Source organism: Dromaius novaehollandiae, chromosome 25 (genome assembly GCF_036370855.1).
Source record: "Dromaius novaehollandiae isolate bDroNov1 chromosome 25, bDroNov1.hap1, whole genome shotgun sequence".
Classification (NCBI taxonomy): domain Eukaryota; kingdom Metazoa; phylum Chordata; class Aves; order Casuariiformes; family Dromaiidae; genus Dromaius; species Dromaius novaehollandiae.
Window position 1 is genome coordinate 3,616,131 of NC_088122.1, and position 26,020 is coordinate 3,642,150.

The 26,020-nt window shown below is 43.0% G+C and overlaps 2 protein-coding genes across 3 annotated transcripts in view; both read left to right on the top strand.

Moving 5' to 3' along the window:
• The window catches only part of LOC112986267 (excitatory amino acid transporter 4-like), a 34,569-nt gene extending 32,553 nt beyond the window's left edge, over positions 1-2,016 (top strand). For both annotated transcript variants that reach the window (XM_026105459.2, XM_026105458.2), the window contains one exon: positions 498-2,016. Coding sequence is in view for 1 of the 2 variants with exons in the window: in XM_026105458.2 (XP_025961243.1) it covers positions 498-529 (32 nt within the window). In the remaining variant the exon portion in view is untranslated. The remainder of the gene's footprint in view (positions 1-497) is intronic.
• Positions 2,017-3,617: 1,601 nt separating this feature from the next.
• On the top strand, positions 3,618-24,445 carry LONP1 (lon peptidase 1, mitochondrial). The gene is made up of 18 exons (XM_064497546.1): positions 3,618-4,049; positions 7,369-7,457; positions 7,899-8,018; positions 9,373-9,601; positions 10,155-10,216; positions 10,825-10,954; positions 11,388-11,471; positions 13,348-13,568; positions 16,000-16,138; positions 17,502-17,680; positions 18,224-18,311; positions 19,292-19,414; positions 20,173-20,289; positions 20,587-20,727; positions 20,808-20,973; positions 21,579-21,787; positions 23,164-23,328; positions 24,056-24,445. Exons 1-18 carry the CDS (start codon positions 3,675-3,677, stop codon positions 24,218-24,220), a joined length of 2,802 nt encoding a protein of 933 aa, XP_064353616.1. The 5' UTR covers positions 3,618-3,674; the 3' UTR covers positions 24,221-24,445.
• Positions 24,446-26,020: the final 1,575 nt, after the last annotated feature.

The window sequence follows — 26,020 nt, forward strand, 5'->3', positions numbered from 1 at the left end:
AGTTACCGTAGTTAAACAGAGTACTGTTCATCAACTGATCATGGTAACTGTCCATGAGGCGTACATGCAGCAAATTCAAGCCTGTTCAGTTTATCTTAAATCTTAGTGAGGTCAGACTCTAACTTTGATGAGATGGTCATACCTAAAGACTGGATCTTAATCAAAGAGTTTTAAGATATATGTTGCATTAGCTTGTATTTACAGTGGGCTAAAAAGAGCACTAACTTACCATTACCACAGATCTGCTGACATGGTAACATGAGTCTAAACCTTTCTAAAGAACGCTCCTGCTTATAAAACCCAATAAAGTGCTTGATTTTTTCAGCATGATAGCATTGAGTCCACTCAGGCTGTGATCCATGATAATCTCTACATAATTTTAAGCCAAATTGCTGCATAGCTAGTAATTTCCCAGCCTGTGTTTGTGCAATTGATTATTGCTACCTGAGTACAGTACATTATATTTATTTACATTTAATTGTTTTTTTTCTTTCCAGACTATTTCTCCAACTTGTCAAGAAAGCATTGAATCGTAATCCTGAAGAGACTTGCTGTGTATGAAGGGCAAATGGATGGCTGAACTGGAAGAAATGACTGTTGGACTGGACTCCCGTTCAAATGTGAATTAATTCTGGGAAGTTCTGTGGCTTGGATTATACAGAGAGTCAAACTAGATGATCATAAGGGTCCCTTCTGGCTTTATAATCTACGCACATCCTTTCTGGTTTAGAGATATTGCAAAGGGTCCTTTTAGCTAGATCATTTTAAAAAGCTATCTGAAAGGATCCTAATGATACTTTAATAAAACTCATTGGGACTCTAACCTGTTTTCATATCACAAAAGGGGCTCTCCATACCACATTGCATCTCAGATGTTCCCACAGAGCAGCACACTTCAAGCTTTTCCATTTGTGATTTCCTGCTTTCAACGTAATATTAAAAATGGAGCACAGATAAGTAGAGGCCTCATTTTCAACTGGTGCAAACCACTCTCCCATGGGGAATTTCAGAATTCAGCTCATATTTTTTAGCTCTGGCACTTACCCATGTTGTTAACCAATTTATGATTGACATTATGTCCTTCTGTTTACAGTATCCAAACAGTAAAGTATTGTCAGAAATTTGCATATATATACACATATACATAAACATATAGATACAGATACATATGAAGGTGAGCAGCATGTGCACAAACACACACATACAGAGTTAATTTTTTGTTGCTAGAGCTATTCCAAGAATAGGCAATACTAAACTCACTTTGTAAAGCTGCATACTCAATTTTGATGCCCAACTTGACTAAACCAACTAACCCCATCCTTAAAAGAACAGACACTATTTTACCTCATTTCAATAATGAGCCTTCCGAAGCAAGCTCTATCAGGAAGAATCATCCACGCTGATTTTGAGTTATACTTGCTGGTGACATAACTGGAACTTCTCAATGTGTAGGGAGAATTCTTCACTTCATCTTTGAATTCCCTGGGCATATCCCCAGGACCCATGTCCATGCTGCGTCTGACTTTGCAATGAGGCAGGCTTTAAGATCAAAGCCAAGAATACAAAAGTGTTTGTACTCTTTCCAAACCCAAGGTTGCCCTTGTTCTAACTCAGCCTTCAAAACTGGATAGCTGAAAATATTAAATCATTTTATCAATTGTCTTTTCTCGTTGCCAGTTATTTAAGAGTTTATGCAATCTTTTCTTTACTGCAGTCCTGCTGCTTCTACTTGCAGAAATTTTCTGAGTTATTCTCCTATTTGCAAATAGATTTATTCCTACTGATCAGATGGGCAATATTTGGGATGAAGCGTAAATACATGAGGAGCTTTTTGACCAGGACACATCTTTTCAAAAATAATTTTAAGAGAGAAAATTCATGGAGAACATGGATTTTCAGGCAATAGGCAACGTGTCACATTAAATATTTCCATGGACCTAAACATGCGATATATGCACATTGTTTCAGGAGCCACTTCTGCCCAGGAAATCTGCCCTGAGATTGTCTGTCCTTCTTTTGCTCTGCCCAAGGATGAAAGAGAGAACTAGAAATCCCTGCGGTATGGTGTGTTCATAGCATCCTGGCAGGCTGACTACGTTAATTCCCAAGGGCTTTCTCTTCATGCTGTCAGTTTCAGTGTTAATAAACATAGTTTGCATATTTGAAAAATAAAGGGATTTTTTTCCATGATGCTTTTCCATGATGATTTTTTTCTATTCTTTTTCCTCAGAAGTGTAACCTGATAAAGTTAGGGATGTTATCCTTAGCATTATGTATCACACTTCCTTATCTCCATGTACCTGTGTCATGGGTCAAATACTGAAATCAAATTCTTACAAGGCCGCCTCTTAAAGCTTTTGCTTTGACACCATCTTTCGCTTTGATACCATCTCATGGCAAGCATCAAGATCAAAGGCTTCCTCAGGGATGGCCAGCAGGACTTGGTGGGCTTCATTCTGCTTGCCTGACCTTTGGGATGGCTCTATCACCATGTCCCACCCAGTTTGCTCCAGGAGAAGGCTGCCTTGAATCCTTAAACCCTCTCCTATTGTGGATGAGTCCTGCTGGAAGGTAGTCCTCACCCCCTCCTTAGCCCGAAGACCTCTTTCTCAGATCTCTGTCCCGAGAGGACCCCTGGTCACCCCATACATGCCATCTGAGCTGAGTGCCTTGAACCGTGCTTGGAATTATCTTTATGTGCTGATGCTCCGCTCCATTTCCTTGTCCTCCCACCAGTGCCCACCCATCTGGAGAAGGCAAGGAATCCTGATGGTCCAGCTTAGATTTGAATCTCACTTCTTGGCCCAAGCGAGGATGAGGCTGGAAAACCCTTTTGGAGCAGTGGCCTGAGACATGTTCACAGGCTCCTTTCTGCAGGGAGAGGGTGACCCTGCCAGGTGGGTACAGAGAGTGCACAAGGCCGCAGCCTCTCCTCCAGAACCTCTTGTCGAGGTCCGGGCCTCGCTCACAGCCCACCCACACGGGAGTCACAACACCTCCTTCCTCAGCAGCCGCTCCTGGCCGCGGCGGCCATCCACAGAAGCAGCCGGAGGTCTCGACGGGGTGATCCCAGCCACTGCAGGGCCTGGTTGCAGTTGGTCCTCTGGGCACACCTCAGGCTAGAGCACCACGGGACGCTCGCTGGTAGCAGCACGCGCTGCCAGGGGTGCTCTGCTCACAGTCCCCTCTCATTCTGTTCCTTTTTTTCCCCCCATTTTTGGCTTTTGTTGCACACCCATTTCCCTTCATTTATTTGCTGTACCGAAGATCACTTGGTTTCTGTGTCCTCTTTCTCCCTCGTCTCCTCCCCGCCCAGGGAGGGCTGTGAGGCTCAGTCATGACAGGGCTGGAATAAAACAGCAGCGCCAAGAGATGTTATGTGGGGAGAGCACGTGAGCCCGGCCGCTGTCTTCCCCTCTCCTTCTGCTCCCTCAGAGCATCAACCTGCCCCAGACCTGGGCCTCCGTCCAGCTCCTACCACCTACACCCCGCTCCTGCGGGCCGCCGGCGCTCCGCCGGGGCCGGGGCTCGAACACGCGGCGGCGCGGTCGGACTCGCTCGGACGTGCGCCGCATCACGCGCCACGCGCCACGCGCCACGGCGGGGCGGGGCAGGTCCCCGGCGCCTGCGCGCCACGGCCGGGCGGAAGTGTCGCAGGGGCGCGCGGCGGCAGCATGGCGGCGGCGCGCTGCTTGCGGCTGTGCGGGCGCTGGCGGCCGGCGCTGCTGGGGCCCGGGCGGCGGCGCTTCGCGGCAGCCGCCTTCCCCGCGGCCGCCCGCGGGGTGCCGCCGGCCCCCGCGCCCTCTCCGCTCGCCACCTTCGGCGCCGGCCCGCGGCGGCATCTGCGGGGCCCCGGCAGCTTGGCGAGGGGCGACGGGCTGGAGGGCGGCGGCGCGGAGGAGGGCGGCGGCGGCGGCGCGGACCCCGGCGGCGGCGGCCCGGTCATGACGGCGCTCACGCCGCTGCTGGTCCCGGAGCACTTCCCCAACGTGCCGCTCATCGCCGTGACGCGCAACCCCGTCTTCCCGCGCTTCATCAAGATCATCGAGGTGAGGCGCTGGGCCGGGGGGCGGGCGCGCCGGAGGGGCGGCCTGGGGCCGTGCGGCGGCGCCGGCGGCGGCTGCGGGTGGGTTTGGCGGCGTGGCCGGGCCTTGCCGCTCGCCGTTAGGCCGGCGGGTGCGGGGTTTCGGCTGGCGGGGTCTGCGGGGCGGTGCGAGGCTGTCCCCGCTCGCCACCTGGCCCCAGGTAGTACCAGGGGTGCTTCTCTTGTCAAAGCCTTATTCTTCATCTTTACGGTGGGGTTTTTTTCTGTTTTTGTTGTTGTTTTGGGGGTTTTGTTGTTCTCGTTTGATTTTTCTGTTTTGTTTCTTTAGTTTTTATTTTAACATAAAGCACTCGAGAAGATAGCGGGATGTGTCACGCTTCAGGATATTCTGCTTCTCAGTGTAGCACTTGTCACTATATAGCCTGAGTATTGGATTATTGTTTTCTGTCGGGATAATACGAACGTCAGGTTTCATCAGCATTGCATCATTGTCTTCAGCGATGCTTTCGGCAGGCAAGGGCTGTGATCCGTGCTGGGGCGCTTTGAGAGCTCACTGTCGTTTGCTTGTTCCTTTGCTCAAGGTTAAGCAAATGTGTCCTTGAGTTAGCTTTGAGGGCTTGTGTCACAGCATCAAGAAGAATGATCTTTGCGAAGGCAGTGATCTGTGAGCTGCGGGAGGGAGGCTTGTGTTCGCTTTGTAGAAACCTTGCCATGAGAGAGGTGGGGTTTAGCCAGACTTGGGATGGTGAAGTTTCAAAGCAGTTTCTCTCCCCTTGGTATCCCTACATTTCATTTGGAGAGATATAAATTTGAACTTTGAGATATGATTTGAGCTCACAGGACAGAAATACTTTTTTCTCTCTCTCTCTTTTTCCTCCTTTCTCTCCCTGAAATATAACCATTTTGGAATAAGTACACCTATGTTTTTACTGTTCAGTGGTACTTTAACAATCTGATTTTGATTAAATGCAACAAGAGCTGACCCAATGTAGCTTCCTGTTCTTAGCATTATCATGATGTTATTTCTCCTGTAACATATTTCTACATGCTCAAACGTAGCTTGTGCAACTTTTAGTTTCTTTCTAGATGGCAACTGGGAAATGGAAAAGCTTGTGTATTATGCTGATCTTTAGGCACACGACCATATGATATTTTTATGTATGAATCATTAACTTCAGTGTATAGGTTGCTGGTACCTTACATTAAGGCAATTAAATGCATTCTTTTATCCTGTGGATTCATTGTGGTACCATTTAATACTTTATTTACTGGCAAAGCGCAGTCTCTTCTGTGAAGATGGAATTATTCATTTTCCTCTCTCTGCTAATATCTGTGACACTAGAAAGCCTGGTTTTGCTAGGCATTGTACAAAAACAGGTGTGCCAAAAACTAGAGTATGCCAAGAATAGTGTTATTGTTCATGTCAAGACCATATTGCTGCTTCTCAGTGTTGAGCATCTAGGCAAATTAACTCAAGGACTCGGCAGATGGTCTTCCTTGCTAGACAAAGACAATACTTGACTTTTTTTGTGTGGGTATATTCAGTTCTACTGGGGGGGGGGGGAGGGTTGTCAGATTTTGAACCTTGTCTTTAGTGCAGGCTCACTACTTGAACAGCTTTTAGGCTTTGATTAGAGAAATTAGTGCCACCATTGGGGTCTGTAATATATAAGAGGAGAAGAGGAACTGAGTAGGAGGGTCAGGCCTCTGCATCAAATTGTCAGTGTCTTGGTCCAGGATGTTTAGTAAAAATTATATATAATAAGATGCTGTAAAACATAAAGCTTATATTAACTGTGTATTTGTGGTTACGTATTTCTTAGCACTGATGCGGATATGGGAGTATGGCATTTTTTGAGAATAAGCTGTACTAATGACAAGAATCCTTTGCATCTTCTGACATGTTATTTACTCCTTAGTGTTAATGTTGTAGCCATAAAGTGTAGAACTCCCACTCTGATGGATTTTGGAGTTGAGCAGTGTGGAAACTAGTTAAATGTGCTTCCTTTGGACAATTTCTTCACCCTTCTGCCCCAGGCCTGCTTTTTTTTTTTTTTTTTTTTTTTTTTTTGTCTATAGAAGCATTCCTTTTTCTGTCCCTGCCATCCTGAGCAATACAGCTCATGTCCATCACTTTGAAAGGACACTCAGGATCAGGAGTGTGTAACAGCAGGATTCACGAGGAGATATCTTCTCAGTTACTGAGGCCTCAGCCAGCTGTGATAACAACTGCAGTGGTGCTGGGATATCTGCCAGGGCCAAATCTGTGGCATCTGCAGAGCAGAAGGGAGTAACAAGGCAAAATGGGAAGAAATACTGTCTGGGAGTCTAAGCAGGGACTAGGATGGGCTGGTGGGTGTAGGAGAGTTTGAGCAGAGGGGGCTTTGGATAAGAGGCTTTGAAGAAGGATAGGGTGGGCAGACTTTGGGCAGTTGGTGGGGAAGACTGGACTAGCTACCTAGTAGGAATGGAGAGGTGAGACACAAGTGTGGAAGGGGAGGGGAACATCATCACATGGAGCAAGAATCTGTGTTAATACTGCCCCTTTCTAAGACACATATTGCCTTGTACCTCATGACTTGATATATGTCCTGTCATGATGCTTGTAAAGTACCTTTTTATGAAAAGTGCCTAAAGTTAACAGGTAGAGAAATGTCTTCGATCTTGATCTGTCTTGTAGAGTTTTTTGGCTTTGTAGTGTTATATAAAAATCTACAGACCTTCAACAGTGATTTTATTAGTAATTCTTACAAAGTGTCATTCAAGTGACTGGAAGGTTCTTGCTCATAAGATTCGTACAGATTAGGGCCTGATTTCTTCCCCTGCCCTCAAGCCATAGTTTTCATGGAGATCTACCAATTTTCTACAGTATGAAAAGGACATACATCTTTATACTTCGCATAATATTAATTTCTGAATTAAAAATACATATATATTTTTTGCTAATGTTGATTCAGTCCTGGCTGTGGTACCTTTTGAGTGAAACAAGTCTGATTAACACTACCATGATTTGTGTATCTAGAGGGAGGTGAACTGGAAGAGTGAAGTTTGAATTTTCTGTGTATGCAAAGCCAAAAATTGCACAGTAATATTTTATTTCCTACTTGTTTATTTTGAGAAATGTAACTTATCTTAAATACTCAGTTTTCATATTTCTCTAATATTTTTCCCCATTCTGTACCCTAATGAGAGCAAAGCTAGAAGGAACCCAGGATAGCTTCCATAATTCAGTCATAGAGTTGCAGCAGATGTGTGGCCTTAGACAATGAGAGCGTGAAGTTTTTGAAAATCCACCTCTGACTTTGAACTTATTGTTGTCCTAGGTAAAAAATAAGAAGCTGGTTGAGCTGTTGAGGAGGAAAGTTCGTCTTGCCCAGCCTTATGCTGGTGTCTTCCTTAAAAAGGATGATAAGTAAGTTGTGTCTCTTGATATTTTTCAATATAAGGTGTTTCCATGACTAGGCTGAATTTACACTAAAAGCTATGATTTGAAATTCTCTGCCTTAGGCAGTAATATAGAAACTGTATAGGCAGGGTTCGGACCATCCTCTCACTGTGACAGCTTTTGTTTGCAATGCAAGCACTGCTCGGGGCTTGAGTCTTACTGCAGGAAAGCCTGTTATTGCTTGGGAGGGGGACGAAGCATCCAGATAGTGGAGTGACTTGGAAACAGGCCATGTGGTGGTAACAGTGGGGATAAAGTGAATGTCTTTGCTTCTTAAGCCAATCTAAAGTTTTACAACCAGTGATTGTTTCTTCTTTTTTCAGTCTTACCTCCTTTCTCAAGAATCTCTCTCTTGATATTCTAAATTTCCTCCTTTCTGAATATCGACTTTAATTTGTTTCTCAATAGCAATGAGTCTGATGTGGTGGAGAATCTGAATGAAATCTACCAGATGGGAACTTTTGTACAAATCCATGAAATGCAGGACCTTGGAGACAAGTTGCGTATGATAGTCATGGGGCACCGAAGGTAATTACTTGTACTTCAGATGCATCTGAAGTACGCTTCTTTATAAACAGATATGTGCCTTCGTCATCTTCACCACCTGCATACATTTTCAGCAGCAAAATGAAGCTGTGCAGTGCTTTCTCTCCTGTACTGTACAGCAAAAGTTAGCTTTTTTACTACAATGTATTTTGATAGTGCCCTACTGCTCCAGCCCCAATATTGTGCATGCTCTAAGGATGTGACTGCTTAGCTCTGAAAAGGAACAGCTAGTGCACATCATTCTCGTATAAACAATAATGTGATGCAAGCAAGCAGTCATGTATTGGGAGCTAAGCAGTTTCTCTTACAAATACAGCATGGCTTGGTAATGATGAATAAAATTTTCTTGAACTAATTTAATCCAGTATTTTTGCCTGAAAAAAATTGTGGTTCAAAACTGTATAATTATGTCTTGTCTACTGATCTTGTCTAGAACTGAATTGAAGAAAACAGGATTTTTGTTGGGAATGTAGGTTTAGCTTTTTGTGCCAAACTGAGTTCTAGTTGCTCTGCAATGGTATGCTTTTTACCCAGCTACTGATCTCCACCACTGCCACCCTCCACAAGACTTTTTGAACTTAATTGTCTGTGACTTTTATTCTATTGACAGATGTAGTCAAAGTTGGCCAAAAGTTATTAGTGGCATTGTACGTGTCCCACATCGGACATGAAATTATCAGGAACATGGTGAAGAAACACTGAGGAGTAAAAGATATTCTGAGACTCCAGTGCCATATCCAGTACTGAAAGAACTTTTCAGGGTTCATTTGAATTATCTCAGTGCAGAGGGAAAACTAGGAAGTGTCTTTGCTTAAGTGTGTTTTAACATGCCCCTTCCTTTGACTCTCCACTTAATGTCGCCAAACAGAATCTAAATACATATCAGTTTGGCACCTTGGGAGCAGCTAAGTATAGTCTGTTCCTCTTCCTCCAAGTAGGATCAAATAGGCCTCCCATGGATTTTTCCAGCTTTCTGATTTCATTTGAGAAACCTAACCTGATAAATGAAAGCTATAAAGCAGAAACATAAGGAGGCTAATTCAGTGGTCAGTTAACTTTTGGTTTTTGTACTGTAACTTACTCATTCTAGATTTATGTAATAAATCCCATCAGTATCTACTGCTTGGTTATTGCTGCTTTATTAAGTTGAGCCTTATTTTGACAAAAATGACTAAAAGTTAAATCTAGTCAAAATATGTAAAATCATCTGTCATTTTTGTTGACGTTTGGTATTTTAGTTTACTCAAAATACAACTTAGACTCTTTTCATGTTTGAGAGCTGAAGTCAGGTATAGCAGAGGAGAATTGATTGTAGCTGTTTTCTCTTGGCTTTCAGGATTCGTATAAACAAGCAACTAGAGGTTGAGCCTGAGGAGTCTGAGAACAAACAGAAAATTAGAAGGAAACAGAAGCGCTCTAAGAAAGAGGCTGAGGAAGAGCCTGGAGCAAAGGACCAAGCTGTGGAAGTGGTACTAGAGCCTGTGGCTTCTTCCTCGCAAGAAGTTCTCATGGTGGAAGTAGAGAATGTGGTTCATGAAGATTTTCAGATCACAGAAGAAGTTAAAGTGAGTGAATTAGTCATTCAAGCTAGGGCCTGTGCTGTAGAGTAGCATCTATATTTGTTGCTTAAAAGGAAGAGTTCTAGAATCAAGCTCAAATTTCAGGCTTCAGAATCTGGCTCCTGCTTCTCTCAATCACTGCAGGAGGGGATTACGTGAAAATAATGACTTTTCATTACAACGTTCAATTCCTTAGAATTAGTCACTTCAAAAAATTGATGAATGAAGGGATTGGGCTATGCTTACAGCTGTGTAATATCCTCTATCCAACTGAGCCTTTGCTCTGAGGTGACTTGAATGATCCATCTGATCACATCTTCTGTCTAAAAAGCAGTTAAGCTTTGTGCGTGTAGGAAGCCATTCTGTAGCCCTCCTTGCCTTGCCTCTCCTTCCAGGTGCGAAGGAGGAGTAACTGCCCCAACACCAAGCACCAGTGCAGCACACCTTTGGAAATGGGTGGTTGGGGGCTGTATTTCTGGGCTCCCATGGTGGGGAGGTTTGTACTCAGGCCTTGTCCTTTTCCAGCTTTTTGTTGATTACAACTTTGTTGTGTTAATAGGCACTTACTGCAGAAATTGTCAAAACAATCCGGGACATCATTGCCTTGAACCCCTTGTACAGGTATGTGTTTTCCATGCTGCCTGGCTTTGGGAATGATATGTTGTCAGTCACACTGGAGTAGTCTGAGATTTTCTTTTCCACCTGTCCTTTTGCAGTAACTAAGAAAAGGCGCTTGCTTAATTTTTGCCTAGAATTTTGCTTTAGGATGCAAGTTTTGTCATCATCTATTAGAAATGGAGAGGAAACTTTGAAAACCTGATATGAAACTTTGATATGAGATAGATAGCATCTGTGGCAGGTGGTCTGGGTAAAAATGTACCTCACTGCAATGAAGTATCATTGTCTCATTTATGTGATATGAGCATGGTAAGAGGCTCAGCATACTGAGACACACAAATCTTATGTAAATGTTAAGAGAACACTTCCATATATTTGGGTTTATTTATCACTGATTATTCCCTTTAATTATCAAGCTTTTTATGGATTTGTTACTGAGCTCTGGCTGAGTCAAATTTAAAATATGAAATTATTTTGTTATGAAATGGGACTGTGTTTTGTTCCTGCACCCTGTTATAACAAGTTAAATAGCTTTATAAGGGTACCTCCTTATGAATGTAGCAATTCACTGTTTATTAATTTTTTTGGATATTATTACCACTTTTTTTCAGGGAGTCGGTACTTCAGATGATGCAGGCTGGACAACGCGTAGTAGATAATCCTATCTACTTGAGTGACATGGGTGCAGCATTAACAGGGGCAGAGTCACAAGAACTTCAAGACATCTTGGAAGAAACCAGTGTAAGATGAAGCCTTGAACTAAAGCTATACTAGCTGAATTAGAAGCGTGTGTGTCATATATCACGGCTTCTCTAGCAGCCCCAGTGTAGAGGAGACCTTAGTACTACATTTGACAATAGACTAATATCAGTGACTAGGTTCCAGTTGAAGGCTGTATTAAGTGATTAATAATTTGCCTTCAGGGAAAGCCTGGATGCTCTGCATCTTTGGTGGCAAACAGTTGTCTTTCCCTGGTTGGTTCCATATTGCTAAACTGCTACACTGTTCGTCTTTCTACATCTGTGGATGCTGGAGAGTTAGAGAAAGTTTCTCCCAGCAAGAGCAACTTCCCAGGCAGCCTGTAGGAGCTTTTTATTTTGGATGATTACTTTTTGTGAGAAAGGCTAACAAGAGTACCGTGTCTGAAAACTTATTCTGTGTATTTTTTTTCCAGATTCCCAAACGGCTTTACAAGGCCCTTTCCCTCCTAAAGAAGGAATATGAGCTAAGCAAACTTCAGCAGCGTCTTGGAAGGGAGGTAAGTCTTTGAGTAGTGCATGCATTACATGTGTTTATACCATATCCATTGTAATACTTAGTTTTGCCAATGAAGAATTATAAAGCAAGACAATGGCATGTGCTCTGAGGGGAGAATATTATTTTAGAGATAATATTTGATACTTATCTTCCATTAGAAACTTAATTTTTCTTATGTGTTTATAAAAGTAACGAGGTGAGGCTAGAGCATCAGCTGCTGAAGTATATGGAAGTTGTAGTTTTGTGCAAGTGGGCAAATCCTAGAGGACTGCAGTCTAGCATGCATCTATTTAAAAATGTACTGCATTGTGGTATGTGATTGCAGTGTTATTTTAAAATACCCCCTGCTAACCACTGTGAACTACAGTAATTCTTGACTTTTATAGGCTTTAGTCAGATTACAGTAACTGCATCAAAATGGTGGCTGTGTATGAAGTACAAAGATTTGTGTACACTGAGTCAAAAATTCCTGAGTTTATTAACTTGTGACTTCTGAACTTGATATGAAAGTGCAAAATGCTTTTGAGTCATGGTAGGATTTTTAGAGACCACTTAAATTGGATACATGCAAGTCTGGGGGATCAGATGGGATGCATCTCAGGATGCTGTTGGAGCTGGCCGATGTCATGTTGTTGCTCTCACTCATTTTTGAAATGTTGTGGTGATCAGGGAGGTTCCTGATAATTAGAAGAAGGTAAATGTCACACCCATCTTCAAGAAGGGTGAGAAGGAAGATCAGGGGAACCACAGACTGGTCAGCTTGCTCTCAGTCCCTGGGAAAATTATGGAGTAAATCCTCCTGGAAGCCCTGTTGGGACAAATGAACAAGAAGGCGGTGACTGGGAACAGCCAGAGCAGTTTTTTGAAAACAAATGGTGCCTGATGAACCTGACTGCCTTTTCTGATGAAAAGGCCTAGAGGACAAAGGGAGATCAATGAATATTGTATACCTTGACTTTAGCAAAGCCTTCCAGTTAGGTATTAGGGAGAATTTTTACACTATTAGTCTACATTGGAGATACTCAGGACTCAACCAGACAAGGCCAAGAGCAATCTGATCTAAGCTGGCCCTGCTCTGGGAAAGGTCCCAAGAGGTCCCTGCCAACGTAAATTATTTTCTAAAGATAAAAACTGAAATGTCAGCCAGGCCTAATTTTCATAGATGGAAGCAAGGAAGATGAACCAAAGCTCTTCATTCTGTGAGATTAATTAAACTGCAGAGCTCTTAAATGTACTTGGGTAGTAGGCATAGATGGATAAGAATCTGAGGTAGGACAAAGGCAAATTACACGTGAAGATAAAATGCATAGGGGGGTTCTATGACAAAACGCATTTCCCCTTGCTCGAAAAAACATGCTTTGTAGTTCATTTGTAGACTTGCTTGCAAAAAACATGGTCGTTTATAATATACCTATGTATGTGCACGTATATGCATCAATATCATATGCAGATACTTCCACTTCTGGCAGAGTTCTTAGGTTTAGGCCCAATGTCCTGTGAACATTTAAGTAATAGCTAGTCACACAGATATTGCCTGTGAAGTATGTGATTGTACCATTCATCATGTACGTTACCCACATGATGAGCAGAACTCAGTTCAAGTTTAAGATGCAGTCTTTCCAGACCATCAGTAGCCTAATCGATATCACTTTGTGTTGAGCATATGTAATATGGAAATAACTGAGACACAATGAGATGACATTTAGCAATGGTACAAATAGAATCACTTTTTAGACTAGAACATGCTGCAGATGAAGATTTCCAAGCTGTATTTTCAGTTCCTGAGAAGATCGTAACTGAGAAGTGTTTGGAAGCATTTGATGTTTGATGTGTAGTATCTGGAACAGAATAGATACCATATTTGTCGCTGTGTCTAGGTGGAGGAAAAGATCAAGCAGACCCATCGCAAGTATCTTCTCCAAGAGCAACTGAAGATAATTAAGAAAGAGCTAGGTCTGGAAAAAGAGGACAAGGATGCTATAGAGGAAAAATTCCGTGAGCGACTAAAGGAGCTGGTAGTGCCAAAGCATGTTATGGATGTGATTGATGAAGAGTTGAACAAGCTGGGTTTGCTGGATAATCACTCCTCGGAATTCAAGTGAGTGCATGGCTATATCCTCTGCTGTTAAGATTAGTTGGGAGAATGAGAAAAATCTACACAAAGCTGTGAAGCCTGTACCTTAAGAGTTTCTTATCTCCTTTTGCCATAATGTTTTTCCTTGAATGTAGCCTATGACCACATCCTTGTTGTTTTTTGATCGTTTAAACTTTTCTCTTGCAGCCTAACGCTGTGGGTAGGTACTGTGCAGTTATTCCCTGCTCATGAAACATGCAGTGGTTATTTCAGTCCTTAATTGGTTCTTCTCTCTTGTTCTTAATTGTCTTCATGAGACGTGAGAAAAGAGAAGCTAGTTGCTAACACGTGACATTGCCTAAGCTACATGGACATCTCTCTTGGATGAGAAAAATCTTGATAGTCATATGCCGGGGGGGAGGAGGGGAAGCAGTGAAAGAGGAGGGAAGGATCCCAGAGCATTCAACATATTGCGGCCTAAATCAACTGATCATCAGGGCATGCTGAAGCCTCCTTAGCATATTTTCTTCTGGGATTGGAAGGTGGACAAGATGGAATAGTGGGAAGTGACTCTCTCCATCCTTTTTGGGGCAGCCTGTGTGATTGGTACTAGTAGCTTAATCAGTGTTACTTGGGGTTTCTACCTCTTCAGCAATGTTGGCTGTTTGTTTCCTTAAACTAAGAAGACAGCATACCGAGTACCTGCCACAGTTTCTGCTACAGGGAACAAGATGAGCAGGAAAAGACTCTCTCCCTGAGGCTATGTGCGGTTAGTAGCAGTGCCAGGGAGAAGCGCAGGGATGGATGGAAGGAGAAAGCAACATCTGCTGAGAGGAAAAATGGACCTTCAGGGCTCCCTCTCTGGGCAGGAGATACACTGGCCTTTACGGCCAGCATAGTACCTTTCCCCTTCCCTCAGAGAAGTAACAGGGGTAACAAGTTTGCAAAGGAAGTACTTGGAGAAAGAAGGCAAAGCTCTGTTGGTGTGGCTATATGGAGTGAATGCTGGGACCAGCTGAGGTGTGGGGAAGCTGTGCTTCCCTGTGTTCATAACTGCACACATTTTTCTATTTCTAGCATCCTGCTGACATCTCAAATGATGCCATTCCCCCAACTCTACCCTGGTTAATTTAGAGTCAGCTGGGGGCGACAGTTTGATCTGAGAGATATCACTGTGGACACAAGTAATTCTACAGGTAGAGGGAGAGATGTGAACTTTTGGCTGCATATTTGAATCCCTGATCTGAGTATGCGGTGTGTTAGGACAAATGAGTGTCTTAAATCTTTTTCTGTTGCAGCTGTATGTTGGCTCTTTTTCCTTGCTTCTGAGCCAGGCAGCTTTCTTTTTTACATTGTCTTGGCTCACTGGGGAAACAGAAAGTTCGTTTTCTATTTTTAAGTTTCATGACGCAATCCAAACACTTAACAGCAGCACAGAGCTTGCAAGCAGTGCTGCTTAGCTTCACACAGGAAAAAGCCCAACACAAAAAATCATAGAGGAAATATGTCTGCAGAAGTCTAAGTTCTTGCAGCGTATGTTGGAGCTGTGTTTTTTTCCCAAAAGTTAATAAGTATTTTCATGGGAAAAATAAAAACTTAGAGCAGAGTCTTTATGCCTGTGATGACTAATTTCAAATCTCTTCTTGTGAAGAGCAGCAAGGATAGTATACAATGGTGGGAAGAAAAAAATCAGTGTCCTATAACACTTTCCTTTTCTCCAAAACAGGTGGAGTAGTTTTTTTGATACAGTAAAAAAAATTTTTTAAAAATTTTCTGTAATTTAAAAAAAAGTCTGTTTTCTGTTTGTTTTCTTTTTTTATTAAAATAGTAGTCGAGAAGTTATGGCAAAGTTGCAAGATATCTTCAAGTGCCTTCTGATAGGAAGCAGCAGACATTCTTGATAGTTGGGGATACCAGACAGTGGTAGTTATCTATTCAAGTCTGATTCTAGCATTGCTGTGCACACAGTAGGCGAAAAACTGGTCTTGCTATCCAAGCTTCCTTGCTTCATTACAGGCTGCTTTAATCTATGCTGCAAAACTAGCTACGTGATCTGAAAACAAGTGAGTGCTGTTACATGGGGACGAACTTCAGTTATCAGGAGGCAAAGGAGTAGTGAGTAGGACTGACACTTGTTTCTTCCTACCAGTAGCTGGAGGTGGGGTTCTACTCTTACTGCTGCCCTTTTTTGTGAAAGTTCAGCCTGGCATGTTTTACCCTCCCTAGTTTCCAGCAAAATCTGAAAACAATTTAGGCTTTGTGGGGAAGGGGCAAGGAAACGAAGACCATAATCAAAGGTTAGCAATGACTGCCCAGATAATGATGTTTCTTCTGTCTCCCTTCCGTGAGCATGGCTTATATCCCACTGGTTTTCAATGAGGTTGTTTCTTAAGGCAGTGGAGGAAGGAGTGGACTGGTTGTTGTCAAATCACTCTCATTTGTGTATTTCTGCTAGTGTTACACGGAACTACTTGGACTGGCTGACATCCATTCCGTGGGGTAAGTGCAGCGAGGAGAACCTGGAGCTGACCCGAGCCCAGGCAGTTCTGGAGGAGGATCATTATGGAATGGATGATGTAAAGAAGCGAATTCTGGTAAGGCAGGAATGGGCAGAGCACCCCACTTCCTACCCTGTTTCTCATCAGGCAGTTGGGCTGTTTCAAGCTTGTGGCTCTCCTTTGGGTTTGTATTAATTCACGGATCAAGCAGGAAGCCATAGGAATGTTTTTGTGATCAATTAATGTGTTTAACTGCCGATGGCAATGAAGGTTGTGTTCTGATTTGAAACTACTACGTACTGTTTTGCCACTTAATGCTGAGGAGGAAATAAATGCCGAGGGGAGTAGTCTCTGGATCTTAATCGATTTATTAAGCAATTCTTAGACATCCTGGAATTTTTCTTTTGTTGAATTGCTTTGTTCCAGTCTCCTTTAGAAAAAGGTAAAGGCCATGAAATATGTCTTCTCTCTGACACCCAAGGGGGGATTTGACCAGCAGTGCCAAAGGCTTGTGACTCAGTCCTGATGTCTTATTTAATATTTTGAATGATTTACAATAAACCTGTTGCTGCACACTAGCAAGCAGATAATCCCTTTTTGAATATCAGTGTCTCATGTTGCTTGTCAGCACTATTCATGCTGACTAGGTGCAACCATTATACAGAAACGGACTGAGCTGCATCATGCAAGTCTGCAGTTTTGATTACAGATGTGATTAATTCCATGCAGTGGAGGTTTCCTCAGCTCTGGCAATGCATGCAAGGCTGACAATTTTAAGGCACTTAAAAGTATCTACACAGGTTTGAGTCCTAATTAGATAAGTGCTGTTGTCTTTCTGTAGTCTTGCTTTGGAGTCCAATTGCTGTAGGTGGAAAATACCTAGGCACAAATGCATTTTTGCTGAATTACAGGCTTCTTAGAGTGGAACCACATTTCTTTGCCCACGTGCACAATGGCACAATGATTTCTCTGCCGCAAGCATATGAGCAAATGAGGTGTCAGTTCTGAATTGTGATCTTTTGATTTCTCAACTGCTGAGTGTTGTTTGAGGGCTGCCAAACATAGTATTGTGACAAGATAAGAGTTTAACCTGGTGAAGAAGTGGTACAACAGGAGAGGTTTGCATATAGATTGAGGGAATCAGAGGAGAGCTAGGAAGGCTGGGAGAGGGACTACAACTCTGTCTTCTCACTTCATCCAAAATGGTGGGGGGGGGGGGGGGGGAGAGCACAAGAGAGCTCCCATCAGTTACATCAGTACAGAGCATGGGATTCAGGGACAACCAAGTGCATAAATAACCAGAAGTAATGCACTTGTCCATACTTAGTTTCTCCTCAACTTCTTTGAGGAACAATTTTGTGTGATGCTTGTTTTGTAAATGTCACCTGACCTGATAACAAGTATGCTTTGATGTTGGTGGAGTTGCCCTCTCTTCAGTTCTGGTGCTTCTGTTCTGCAGGAATTTATAGCAGTCAGCCAGCTGCGAGGATCCACCCAAGGGAAGATTCTTTGTTTTTATGGACCCCCTGGGGTTGGCAAGACCAGCATTGCCCGCTCCATTGCCAGAGCCCTAAATAGAGAGTACTTCCGCTTCAGCGTTGGAGGGATGACTGATGTGGCAGAAATAAAGGGACACAGGTCAGTATAACTTGAGCAGTTTCTCTTTCCAGAAATTTTTAGTAGTTGTCAAAATAGGAACCTAACTGAAGTTGAATAATGTATGTAATTTAATGTCAGCTCTACTGATTCTTGCTGCCAGGAGTTGGTGTATAGGAAGAGGTGAGAATGATGGCAAAGGGAGGAGTTTAACATAATCATGTTGACATCTCTGGGTGCGTCGTGCTCCCTGCTTCTTGTGCATGCTTATGGGAGATCTTAAAGCTGTGTAAGCTACCAAAAACATTAAACTTTGCAAAATGGTAATTCATGTCTGTCTATAAATGCCAGTATTAGAGAATGATAATAGTTTGAACAAGGTCATTCAGATATATCCACGTGTGATTCAGAGCTGGTCTTGGTGCCTTGGTATGGTAATGGAGAATGTTTCTGATAGATGTAAAAGAAATCTTGACTAGCTTCCCAGGATATAGCAGGATATACCTATTTCATCAGTGCATGTTATGTTGTGTGATGTGTGCTGTATTTTACAACTCTTCCCTAATACAGTTTCTGATAAAACAGGAGGACATACGTTGGAGCAATGCCAGGAAAAATCATCCAGTGTCTGAAGAAGACTAAGACAGAGAATCCACTTATACTGATTGATGAGGTGATATATCTTGTCTTCTATATTTTGCTCTTAAAAGCATAGGTATCAATTCTTGGCCCTGATAGGAGAGGTGCAGCTGTAATGTTCCTAAAAGTCCCATGTTTTGTTGACTTTAAAATGAGGATGAGCTCTCAAAGTCTTTGGGCAACAATGACGCCATAGACCTTTGTCGTCTTTTCCTATAACAGATTTCTATTTTTATATTTCATTTGTGTCCTTCCCATTAAATTCTGGCTGTGTGGATCATGCTGGCTGCGTATCCAAAGGCCAGCTATTGTGCACCCTAGGTGTGGACACAGCGTTACGTGCAAAAACACTATTGTCCGTGTGATTATTAGAAATAGTCAGTCTCATGCCAGGTCTAAAGCAAGGCTGTGAGGAATAAGATGCTTATAGTCTATTTCAGATCTGATTTGAGAATAAATAAGAGACGGGGCTACTAACCTATTGCTTTTGTGGAAAAGCAAATAAGGACAGAATATAAGAGTGGGTCCGACCAAAGGTCTGTCTAGCCTGCTGTATTCAATGTCTGAAAATGACCAGTAGCAAATGCCTTGGAAAGGGTATAGGAGCAAGAAATGGGGCGATGACTTGCAAGGTAATGAGACCTGTAGTTCATGGCACTGTTATTTCAGTGGTGTGGGTGAGGAGCTTTGTATTTGCTGTAGTAGCACATTGCATTATATTAGTCCAGTAAACCCCACTCTTTTTGGGAGGGGAAAGCAATGGAGAGTGACCTGTTATGAGTGGTCCTCTTTCCTAGGACATGGACAAAACTGAATGCAATCAAGGCCCTTAGCCAAGCTGTGATGAATGGCTGTGTGTAGGTGCTTTGCATTTTGGGCAGTGAGGAGAGCATCTTAGCTTAAATGTTATGGAAATGATGTAAGTTGGCACCCTGTAGTTCTCCTGCTGTGGAATAGGTTTTCTGGTCAGTGACCATAGCTCAGCTCATAACATTTAAAATTTCTCTTCCATAGGTGGATAAAATAGGAAGGGGGTATCAAGGAGATCCATCCTCAGCCCTTCTAGAGCTCTTGGACCCAGAACAGAATTCTAACTTCTTGGATCATTACCTTGATGTTCCTGTGGATTTATCAAAGGTATTTCTTCCTTCTGCAGAGGTTATGGAGCCAGAATGTATCACTGTATATCAATGTAGAAATTTCCTCTCCATCAAAAGATGCTGAAGTTTTAGTCAGAGTTGGACAAATGGGACTGAGACACTGGTAGTGTGGGGCAGATCTCAGGAGTTTGCTTAAACCCAAGTGTCTGTACATACTTAAGAGAACATAATCACTAGCATATGTCCTATAGCCTTGATTCCCTGCAGAACTAGGGACATAGACATATGCTCTCGGCTAGAAAAGGTGTGAGGTTTTTGTTTTACATGATGATGGTCAGAGTTGGTATGAAGTGAGGTGGCTTCATGCTGCTGGCAACCTTTTAATTTAGATGTCTTTACGCACTGTTGTGCTTTCTGTGCAGCTTCCATTAATTGCAGACTTCATGGATTAGCAATATTTGTGCGTAATTTGGTTGCTCTGTGCTAACTGAGAAATAACTTGAAAGTGATATCTAGATCTCTCCAACTGCAAAGGCAAATAGTTTCCTGGTTCACGTCAGACCATTCAGATTTCCCAGTTTGTGCTGTGTGTATTCCTGAACATTTGTTTTGGAGGTAGGAAACATCTTACTACATAGTTCTCAAATGCAAAGCTTTTCTTATGATAAGGACTAGACACCACAGGTGAGCTTCCTCCAATCCCTCAGACAGAGAGACCCAGAACTGAGGCAGTATTGCATGAAGTAGAGCAACAGGTTAATGAAAATGCCTAATAGGATCTTGTTATACTTCCAGGTACTCTTTATTTGTACTGCTAATGTAACAGAAACCATTCCAGAGGCACTGCGAGATAGAATGGAAGTGATCAATGTATCAGGATATGTAGCAGAAGAGAAACTTGCGATTGCAGAGGTAAGGGAAACTACTTCACTGACACTCTGTGAACTACATCTGATAAAATGTTATTTGCAGCTTCAGATTTACTTATTTACCCCCAATCTTACCAACAAATATTAGGCATGTGGTATTTGGGACAGAGCTCCCCTGATTTGAACACCCAAGTAAGAAAACCCCAGTGCTTCCTAATGGACAGGGTGTGGATTCCAGAAAGCTGCAGTGAACTTATGCAAGAATGAAGCTGAGTGAATTGGAACAATCAGGCTGTTGTTACAAATACTAATAGAAAGATGCGGTGAACAATTTTTTCAGAGGTACTTGGTCCCTCAAGCACGAGTTCTGTGTGGCTTGGATGAAAACAAAGCCAAAATCACATCAGATGTCCTGACTGTTCTCATCAAGCAGTACTGCAGAGAGAGTGGGGTGAGGAATCTGCAGAAACAAGTAGAAAAGGTAAGAGAATGTGTAACAGCAGCCTCTGTGCTTCAGCCTTCTCAGCTTTTTCTGCAGAAACTAATTACTGTCTCACTCAGGTATTGAGGAAATCTGCCTATAAAATTGTGAGTGGAGAGGCAGAGATGGTCCAAGTAACACCTGAAAACCTGCAGGACTTTGTAGGAAAGCCCGTCTTCACTGTGGATAGAATGTATGAAACCACTCCTCCAGGTGTGGTGATGGGTCTGGCCTGGACAGCAATGGGTAAGACACTATGACTTTTGGGTGCATATTGTGCTTCCAGGAGAAATTTTTTCCCTCTCCTACATTAAAGTGAAGCTGCTGGTTTCAAAAAGTACTAGCTGGAGAACCAAAATGTGTGTCTGCATTTCCACATGTAGTGTGGTAGTGCAGAAACTGAATTTTCCCTACTGAGCCCGTTGAAGTTCTTTTACTAGCATTAGTAACTTACTAAAAGTAAAGTCAGTAGTTAATCCACATGCTTCCTTGGCTTTTATGAGAAGCAGCCTGTAGCCAGCCAATCTCACCTCTTTCCTTTTTTGGCTACAAAGAGCCTGAAATCATTACAAGAACTGCTAATTTCCACTGAATAGTAGTTGCAGGCATACTAGTGGAGTGATGTCCAAAGAAACAGCTAAATGGAAACTGTAAGTACAGTGTTGTCAAAATTTCTAGCTTACCTTTCTGAAGGGATTTTAAGCAGCTTTCAACTGCTCTTTACCCAAGAGCTGGTGTCTCTTCAGAGGGCCTTCGATCCAAAGTACTGACACTGCTCCTCCATCACCAGAACCCTCTGCTTTGATTTTCCTTGAACTTTTCTCAGGTTGCGTTTTTCTTTTCTTTCTTAGGAGGTTCCACTCTGTTTGTTGAAACATCCCTGAGGCGACCCAAAACCAAGGAGGATAAGGATGGGTCCCTTGAAGTAACAGGGCAACTGGGAGATGTGATGAAAGAGAGTGCCAGAATAGCTTACACATTTGCAAGAGCCTTTTTGATGCAGAAGGAACCCAGCAATGACTTTCTCCTGTCTTCCCATATCCACTTGCATGTGCCAGAGGTAAAGTGATGCAGAACTCCTGAAGCATGTGTAGCAGCTTTGTGCAGAATGCCCTCTTTTAGCAGTAACGCCGAGAAAAGAAGGCATTTTCTTCAGGATCCCATGAAAGCTTTGTTATGAGTTGTTTCCATTCCTTTATGTAGCGTGTGATGAGAGTACAGGAGACTTGATAATGTAGTGAGAAATCCCAGACTTTCATCGTAGGTGTTAACCCTGTTTAGATCAGGAAACCCTGGCACAGAGATAAGCAATTTGGGTAAAAGTTCATCTGCAGCTATGAGGAAACCAAAGTTTAGTGCTCTGTGTTACCAGATGTTCATAAAGGCTTCAAGTCATTTACATATACTTGAATATATTCCTCTTTGTGCTGTAATTCCCAGTCTGTATAATGGCAATGATTGTGTTCTTCCAGTGTTTAGGACTGTGGGAGTAAATATATGTCACGCTCAGAGGGGCTCGTGTTCTGTGCTAACAGGCTCTGGGCAGGTACTTCAGTGAAGACAAAGTTTTACTACTACTGTACCTAAACTCTGCTTCCGAACTATTGCATTCTTTAACCTAGTCCAGAGTCTCCTTGTTGCAGCTGTAACTATTGAGTTACAGACTGTACAGCTCAATCAAAAAACTTAGTTGTTTTTTGAGTATTGATCTCCTGGAAGATCACACAGCAATGGTGCAATCTCTACCCCTACTCCTTCTCAAACATTTGTTTCTTCAGCTCTCACCTCAAAAATCTGTTTGTTCTCAGATAAATCCAGACTGTCACTGGTTTAGGCCTGGATTTTTTTGGGCTTTCTAAATTGAATAGTCTTTTCTGCCTTTAATGATTTTCAGTATTGTCCTCCACTATTTTGCGATTCTTGATGCTCTTGTCCCTTGTGATACTGATGTGTGTTACTTTGTTTCCATGGTTGACTTAAGCCAACAAAGAGCTTCAAAGCATTCATGCTCATGTTTGCTGAGACTGCTTATTTGAAGTCCTGAGCCTGGTGGGTATTGCGGTGGCATTAGGCCAGAAACCAGCTCTTAAACTCATGTGAATTATTCTTCACGAATAGGTTGTCACCGAGGTTCTGGTTTACTGCCTCTGAACCTTGATGAGAACTGGCACAGTTGTTACTAGATTGACCAATTTGAATAGCAGGATTCTACCAGTGACACTTTTTAGCTAAAACCTTCATGTAGTAAAGTGTGAGACTCCCAACTCCCTGAAATTGGGGCCATGTTAAAATGGCAATGACAAAGGTATTGATCAGGCTTTGTTACAGAGCTCTTCAAAGAAGGCAGTTGATACTTCATTCCAGCCTCTGCTTTAAATAAGCAGTGTTGTTGGGTGGGGGGTTTTATTGTTTGTTTATTTATTTTTATTTTAACAGGGAGCAACTCCAAAGGATGGACCAAGTGCAGGATGTACTATAGTAACAGCTTTGCTATCGCTGGCCGTGAATTGCCCAGTAAGACAGAATGTGGCCATGACTGGAGAGGTGTCATTAACTGGAAAAATTCTTCCTGTTGGTGGAATAAAGGAGAAGACTATTGCGGTAAGAGCTCTTTCTTGTCTCTATGCATCGGCTGTGGAGGAGAGCTGCAGCTTAGTCTCAGCAGTGACAGGGACAACCAGAGTGATTGCTCCTCTAGTGGAAGGAGAGGCAGTAATTCAGTAGGTGCCATGGAGAAGTCTGCCAGGCTGAACATGGGAATCTTGCCTGTATCTGCAGCTGTGAGGAGAAGTGACTCCAGGCTTCATTCCAGGGGTGTCTATGTTGAACTAGTTAGTTACTGGACTAGTAGAATGCGTATGTCTATCTCGGAAGGTCCTGTAGAAGGGATGCTGTGTCATGCATACTGGTGTGATGGATCAGTCCGATGAGCTATTGCTAATTCTTCCTTTGATTCTAGGGCTTATCCTCACATTGAAACAGATTTTTAAAACTATGTAAAATAGTATGAACTAGTCTAAACAATCCCTTGGTGTGCTGACAAAGTCCTGCTAATATACTTTCCCCTGCAGCTGTCCCTGCAGCTGAGAAGGGGAGACTGGAGAATGTGTGTTTTGAAGGCTTGGGGAGACCTATGTTATCCTTCCTCTGGGCAGCTTCTATAAGTAGTGCCCTTATGGCTCTGAAGAACAGAGTAAAGTCAAATCATGCTTCTAAATACATACATTTTCTTCTCTCTTTCTGGGCTCTTAAAAGGAGAGTCTGTTTATAGTAGACTAATGAATTTCTAAGACTAAACACACAGACTGTGTAACTTTGTTTCCCATAGGCCAAGAGAGCAGGTGTTACCTGTATCATTTTGCCATCAGAGAATAAGAAGGATTATTATGACCTTGCTGGCTTCATTACAGAAGGACTAGAAGTGCATTTTGTTGAACACTACAAGGAGGTGTTTGATATAGCATTTTCAAAACTGGATTCTGCTGGAGGTTGACTGTCAACAACCTAATGACTGAAAGTGGTCTGTCCGTTAATGCTCTGCCTCAGCCCAGAAATGGGGTGATGTGGGGACAATCGTGAACTGGGACATAGAGGTATTGCTGCTGCGCAGCCATTGAAATGGATTATGGCTTTGGTAGAGTAAAGTATTTCTCACTGTTTACTATTGAATTATGACACAAGTGAATTATTTCCAATAAAAAGAAATTCTGAAATGTTACCTAAGGCATTTGCATGTTACCACCTACTAGCAGTGGAGCTAGTCTTTCTCTTAGATCTAAAGACTATCTTTCAGTTATTTCACTGTAAATCCAAGTACCTGCTTATGGAAATGCTAACTAGTAATGGAGCTGGGGCTCTGCTTCACATGTATAAAGTGTTCTTGGCCTACTGCTCATTGAGTAGTTCTCAGAAACCTCTCCCTGTCTTGGCTTACACTGAAATGACCAGTGCTAGGCTGGAGGGTAAACTGAGGTGGAGGGACAGTACAGCAGGGTTAGCACATTCAGCTGCAGAGGGACATGGTTCTCTTCCTCCAGAATATATCACAAGTCTGTATCATCAGGAACAACTCTAAGCATTAAGAGCGCAAACCTGGACAAAAGAACAGAAGGGCTCAGTAGCAGCAGTTAGTCTATGGTGCAGTGAAATGCTCTACTGGTGCAGCAGTTGTATTTTGTACTGAGTGAAACAAGTAGGTCAGGAATTAAATGTGTTATAGAGAGGCTGTTGTGCATCAATAAACACAGTCTTGGTCTAGTGAACTTGAGTGCTTAGTACTTACAGCCAACACTAGAAAAACTGGGTTTAAACAGGACTCATTCAAAGTGGGAAGAGTGACTGTATGAAGCACTGGAAATATATTCCCTTCTGCTGGAAGAAGGGCAGTTGTCCCCTCTCAGCTATGTAGTGCTTAGTGGAAGGAAAAAAAAGAATTATCCTGCTGAAATTCAGGGAGCTGTTAGTGGCAGTAGTTTTCTCTCTTGATTTGATAACACAGTGGAGAAAGTAGGGTATGAGGGTACAAGGGGGAACAGGTTAAGTGCTAAGGAGTGCAAAGCTGTTATTTTCAACAGCAGGTTTTTGTCCATTGACTTCTCTCCTTCCAGTATTTGGGTTCGGAGATGGATGGGCTGGGTGTTGTTCAGACAGAACATCTCCAGCTAAACTAAAGAGAGAGGGGCGGAGGAAGTGGTTTTAGTTACTGGATGTGGCAGAAGCAAGCTCTAGATGAGAGGGAGGGAAAGCAAGCCACACAGAGAAATAGATTAAAGCTATGCAAGGTGCAATGAGAGGAAAGAGTGAAAAGCAAGAACAGCAAAAGCAACCAAAAGGGGGAGTTCACCCAGTGCTCTTCCAGTACAGCAGAAAGACTGCAGGTACTGGGGCATTGGCACTACACTGCCTTACACAGGACTAACGGAACCTGGTGTTCTGAGCTCCCACAAGATAATTGTTCCAGCAGAGTAAGCCAGGGTTGTGGGGAGGGAGGGGTAGAACAGCTGAGTCCCTTCCCTCACCCATCCCAAATATGCAACAGGGCAGGGCTTGTCCTGCTGACCACTACCAAGAAACCATAAACCTGAATGCTTGGGCAGATGAACCAGCACTGACCTTCCCAAATCAGGAAGCCCTTGGGGACAAGCACTACTCCAAGCAAGCAGTCCATGCTCCTCCACTGCAACACCAGCTGCACCTCTTGCACTCTTCACCCCTTCCCACAGAGTAGGGGGTGGGGGCTATCTGTAAACACCTGTAACACCTCTCTACCCCAACCAGCCCCGCCATGTACTGG

Excerpts from the sequence above, each read along its gene's own strand:
- LONP1 (XM_064497546.1), top strand. The coding sequence starts at position 3,675 with ATGGCGGCGGCGCGCTGCTTGCGGCTGTGCGGGCGCTGGCGGCCGGCG. Across the intron at positions 11,472-13,347 it reads AGCAGCGTCTTGGAAGGGAG|GTGGAGGAAAAGATCAAGCA; the intron begins GTAAGTCTTTGA and ends CGCTGTGTCTAG. Across the intron at positions 16,139-17,501 it reads ATGTAAAGAAGCGAATTCTG|GAATTTATAGCAGTCAGCCA; the intron begins GTAAGGCAGGAA and ends TCTGTTCTGCAG.